At 58.0% G+C, this 5,303-nt stretch overlaps 1 protein-coding gene across 1 annotated transcript in view; it reads right to left on the bottom strand.

Annotated features, from left to right (window-relative positions):
• Window positions 1-2,564: 2,564 nt before the first annotated feature.
• The window catches only part of Rfng (RFNG O-fucosylpeptide 3-beta-N-acetylglucosaminyltransferase), a gene marked incomplete in the record, with an annotated part of 2,985 nt that continues 246 nt past the window's right edge, over window positions 2,565-5,303 (bottom strand). The window contains 8 exon segments of the mRNA XM_005407503.2: window positions 2,565-3,293; window positions 3,380-3,462; window positions 3,775-3,940; window positions 4,011-4,099; window positions 4,236-4,389; window positions 4,487-4,589; window positions 5,030-5,078; window positions 5,176-5,303. Coding sequence (XP_005407560.2) covers window positions 3,212-3,293; window positions 3,380-3,462; window positions 3,775-3,940; window positions 4,011-4,099; window positions 4,236-4,389; window positions 4,487-4,589; window positions 5,030-5,078; window positions 5,176-5,303 — 854 coding nt within the window.

Below are 5,303 nucleotides of genomic sequence, written 5' to 3'. Positions count from 1 at the left end.
TGGGAACTATTTTCATTACCTGTCCCCCCAGTGGTCCCTCCCAGTTCAGCTCCAGCTGGAGGGCACTGTCTGTCCTTGCTTGCTCAGTGCCTAGTACGGAACAGCAGTTTGTTCACTTAGTAACCAGAGCCTTATGCATGCCAGGTAAGTCTCTACCGCAGCTATACCCTACCCCAACATGATTAAATTTTTGACTTAGTTGATCTCAGTTTTTTTTTTTTTTCTGATTATACATCTACTGGATATCCATTATAGGTAATTTGTAAAATTCAAGATAACTCCAGCATTTGGGAGGCTGAGGCAGGAGGATCAACTACAGTTTGCCAAAAGACAAAAAAATTTTTTTTGTCTTTTGGAGACAGGGTCTCACTATGCAGTTCAGGCTGGCCTTGAACTTACTTTGTAGTCCAAGCTGGCCTCAAACTTGCAGTAATCCACCCACCTCAGCCTCCTGAGAGCTGGGATTACAGGCATACGCCACCATGCCCAGAACCAATTTTCTCATTTTCAGAGGCAACTGCAGATCATCCCTTTGGTATTGTTCCTTCCAGGCCTTTGTCTCTCTGCAAAGCAAGTGGACCAGCTACCCCTGGTCGACCTCGCAGGCCAGGACAACTTCTGTCCACCACACCTACCTCTGGAGAGTTCAGGATTGTTGTGTGACTGCCCCCGTGTGGGAGGAAGCTGGACCCGAGCTGGTCCTGATAGAGCTCTGGGCAGTGGAACACTCTAGGGGGAAGGGACTCTGCCCAGCTCGACCCTCTCCTGGGCCAGTGTCCCGGACCCATGAGTGGGTGTGGATGAGTGGGCAGAATGTGTGAAGGCATGGCATCTTGAGGGCTGCTGGATACTCCAGTATGGGGAGATCAGAGGTGGCCACTAAGCATGGACATTTGTCACCTGTCTGGACACCCACCTTGCTGCCTCATACCATCTGCCAAGAGGATCAGGCTGGCTTCTCCCTGTTGTGCTGATTCCTGGGGCCCTGATGCCTGTCTCTTGGCCCCATTCCTGCTCCTGGGGTGCAGCTACCCCTCCTTGCTGTCCTTGACTCCCCATGGCCCAGGCTCGAAGGGGATGGCCAGTCTCCAAGGGGATGGCCAGTCTCCCTTGAGTACAAGCTGCAGGCTATCTCCATCCAGGAAGATGTTTGCATCCAAGTGGAAAATTCTGGTTCAGAAAGTTTCATAATCGTTAACAAATCAGGAGTGGCATGGAGCCGTCCCTTAGGTAAAATACCGCTCAGTAATCCTAAACGTGAATCAAAAAAGGAGAAACACCAAGGTCAGTTCACACACGCAACACTACCAGCCTCACAGCACGGCCCCCATATTGCTTTCTACTATCAGTGAGCAATGGCTCAGATCACAGTACCTCTCGACAGACTGAGGTGACGCACTCAACCTTACGCTCTTAGCGGCTTCATAAGCCACTCGAGAGCTTTACACACAGGAACTGTCCCTAGATGCCCTTCCACCTCTGTGAACTCGCTCTTGCCCGATCCCCCAGCTCAAGGAGAGTGTCCAAGGTTGGGGCCTGTGGGCAGCTGCAGCACAGGCCTGGGAAGGAGAGAAATCCAGAGGAAAACGAGGCCACGAATCCTGTGTCAGGCTGGGCACAACCTGAGCAGGGTGCTTGTGAATGCGCAGGGCTGGAGGCTGGTGGGCAAGGCACACAGCAGTCAGCCAGGTGTTGAACAATTCTCCTGCAGCTTTCAAATTGCTGCTTTCTCACTTCAGTCCTGCTGAAACTCATCATCTGCCCTCCATGGACCCAGGCCTGACACTCTCAGAGCCAGGGCGACTCCCTGGGTCCTGTAATGCTTGGTCCCAGTATTTGTGGGGTGTGATGTGGTGCTGGCCCGCAGAAGTCACCCCTACTCACTCTGGCCTGGCACTGCCTCTGTCCTCACATACAATGCTCCTTGCTCCTGGCAGGGCATCTGAGAAACTCCTTCAGGATGACAATACCCTAGATGGGAAACACCTTCTGTGGCCCTGCCTGCCCAGATCTGCAGCTTAGCAACATTAGACCCTGGAGCAGGCAGCTGCTGTCCTCACTGGCCCCACAGCAGACCAGGAGTTGTGGCTCATGGTCTGGCACTGGGAGAGGATCATGTAACTCAAATCACTGGCTGGGGCAAAGGTCAGCATCCTAAATGTGAAGGAGTTGCGTCCAGCAGTAAAGGATGCTTTTACATCACACAAGGTTCAACTGCTATTAAGTCAGTAGCATCGTACACACCTGTACCTGCACGCCCACATTTACACATCCTCCCTGCTCACCGCTCACAGCGCCACCATGGACACACAGACCTGAGCTCCCATGCGTGTGGCAGCTGTGCTGATGTAATATACCCTCTATGTTCCACGTGCTTGGAATCAGCACGACACTCAGGACCACCACTGGCAAGTTTCTGTAATCCCTGCAGAATGCCCTGGGGCCATCCCTGCCTATGCCTGCTCATGGTCTGGAGGCCCAAAGCTATGGGATGCAGGGCCCTGCTTCACTGTGGAGCTGTGTGACCAGGTGTCCCCGTGGACAACTAAGACAGGAGCCATTGCAAGAGTGACAAGGAAGCTTTTACTCACGTTCTGCAATATTGTGGGAAGGACAAAGGAAGAGGCTGTGCCCTGCACAGTGCCCAGAGAAGGAAGGTGGCTGTGTCCCCTTCCTAGGGGCCACCTTATGGACCCATGGGGGAAAATGGGAACAGGGAGGAGAAAGTCCTCAATGTGAGTCAGTGCGGGGGGGGGGGGGGGGGGAGTGGCCTGGAGGCCCCCAGGAAGGCCAGCTCTGCCTGAGGGCACACCGTAGGGCCAGTCCTGAAAGCTGTGCCCTGAGGGTGGCACGAGTCCCCAGGGAGTCCTCTCTCCCATTGGCTGGGGCCAGAGCCTACTCCCCTGCTTCCAGCCCTCAAGCACTGCCTCTGCAGGTGGGGAGGGCAGGACGTAGCACTGGGAGGCTGGCGTCAGTCTTGTAAGGGTCCCAGATGCTCTGGTGGAGACAGCTGAGTGGCAGCTCCACCCATGGCAATAGTGACACTGCTCTCTGGGCCTCCCTGGGGCCACCACACCCAGAGACTGGCTGAAAGCCCCAGCCCCCAGGCCCACTGCAGGGCCACGCTAGTCAGCCAGACCCCCTGTCTGGTGCCCACAGTGGCAGCCTGAGGAAGCTGGCCGAGCCAAGTCAGGATAGATGGGGTTGTGGGTCACCGTGAAGGGAGGTCACCCCGGTTCTGCATGAGACACCAGTCCGTGTCTGGGTAGAGAAGGCAGTGAACAGACTTAAACCTAGGACAGAAGGAGGAAATGGGGTCAAGGTTGTCCAGGTGGGGCTGACATCAGAGGCCCCGGCCCAACAGCCCATCACTACTTACCGTGTGGGGTCCTGCTGCAGGCTGAAGCCAGCCACATTCACCACATTGTGTGGGTTCTCCGGACCCCCATAGCTTAGGGTCACCTGGGAAGAGAAGGGGCTGGAGGGTGAGGGCCAGTGCTTTTCTTCCTCAAGAGCCTCTTCCTGGAGGAGACATTGCTCTCCTTCTTACCTTGGTGAGCAAGAGAGCCTCCCTTTACAAAGAAACCCCCATGAGATCAATGGGCATTTGCTCCTGAGGACACTACGCACAAGGTCCACATGGAAATTCCAAGGCTGAGACTACCTTGCCTCTGCGCCCAACTGTAAGCCCATGACGGAGCCCCACTTCTGGCGGAGCAGGGGTGCAAGGGCCTTGGCAGGCCATGTGCTGAGGCGCCAGGGAGCCAAGCCTACCTGCTGAAGCACAGTGTCTGTTGGCAGCCTCTGTAGGTTCTCCAGGTGGGAGTGGAAGAGGGGGCTGTGAAGCAGGTGGGCCCCCAGCAACCCTTCTACAATGTAGCCCACAGTGCAATCATCTGGCAGCCGTACCCTCTCAGCTGTGCTCATGAAGCTACCTAGGCTGGGGGAGAGGCTGGTCAGCGCCTCCCCGGCCCTTAGCTCCTAGCCTGGGCAGCAAGGCACCCACTCACCTGGCCCAGGGGCTCATCTTGAGGGCAAGGCCCCTGCTCAGGCAGAACCCGGCCCCACCGGTAGCAAACCAGAACTTGACTGTGGTGGCCTAGAAATGGGGGGAGCCCCTGTCACAGTGGCCCATGCCTGGGCTCCTCATCCCCTACCCTTCACTGGACCCAAGTGTCATCTGGAGGCCATCCCCAAGGAGAGCCTGTCAGGAAGGCCACCGGCCTGGCACTCACGGTCCCACCTCCCTGGACCCTCTCAGTGGCCTCTATGGGGTGGTCCAGGCTGGGTCGCCCCAGGTAGACATCCTGGTTGGGAGAAAAGGTGGACAACAGGTGCAGCAGGACGGAAGGGTTCACATAGTTGTCATCATCAACATGGCAGAACCACCTATGGGCAGGGACAGTCTTGTGTAAGGGGCCTGTGAGGTGGCTGGAGACCCCCCACCCTGGCCCAGACCCCCAGGGAACAGATGAGGCCAGCCTACTTTCGCCCAGACTCAATAAACTTGTCATACTCCACGGACATCTTGCAGCAGAGTGCCTGGCGGGTGCGCACTGCAGAGCAGTTTGTGTTGATGACACGGCTGCCTGGCCAGGTGGAGACACAGGAAAGTAAGGGTCCATGCTCAGCCTGCCCCTGAGGTCCATGCCAGCCCAGGTTCCCCTGCAGCTCTGGCTCAGCTGTCCCTTAGCTGACTGTCAGTGATTGAAGAGAATGACAGTCCCTTGGGACAAGAGCAGAGACAGGACCAAGGCAGACCAGCCCCACCAGGCCTGCACAGGAGGACTCTCTGCTGGGGCTTCCTGAGGGCCCTGACCAGAGGCCCTGGGAAGCGTGCAGGTGGCCAGGGAATCTGGGGTTGACTGCTGGGATGGAGCCCTGGCAGGGGCGACCTGGCTCGGGCCTGCGCTCGCTGTGTGACCCTCGGCCAGCGTGTCACTCTCCCTGCGCCCTGGTAACAGCTCGGTAGTGGCCCCTTTGTGGCGGGCACGACACCGGACCCGCAAGGCTGGGGCCCAGGCCTCACCTGCCTGCCGCTGGAGCTCAGGGTCGTCCCCGTCGGTGAAGATGAACGTCTGGGGAGAGAAACGTTTGTCAGGCGCCTTGGGGCGGCGGGCCTGGAGGGACCTGGGGCCTAGAGGGAGCAGGGGACCCGCGAGAGGGCGGGGGCACCTGCGGGAGGGCGCGCGAGATCCAGGTGCGCAGCAGCAGCCCCAGGCGTGGCCCGTGGTTCTTGCGGGTGGTCTTGACCGCGATGAAGATGTCGTCCGGCCGCAGGCTGGGGGCGGCGACGGCGGCGG

The sequence above is a fragment of the Chinchilla lanigera genome, unplaced genomic scaffold (assembly GCF_000276665.1).
Source record: "Chinchilla lanigera isolate Chin_1 unplaced genomic scaffold, ChiLan1.0 scaffold00105, whole genome shotgun sequence".
Taxonomy (NCBI): domain Eukaryota; kingdom Metazoa; phylum Chordata; class Mammalia; order Rodentia; family Chinchillidae; genus Chinchilla; species Chinchilla lanigera.
Note: the sequence above shows the minus strand (reverse complement) of the source record. Positions and strands in the feature narration are given on the sequence as shown.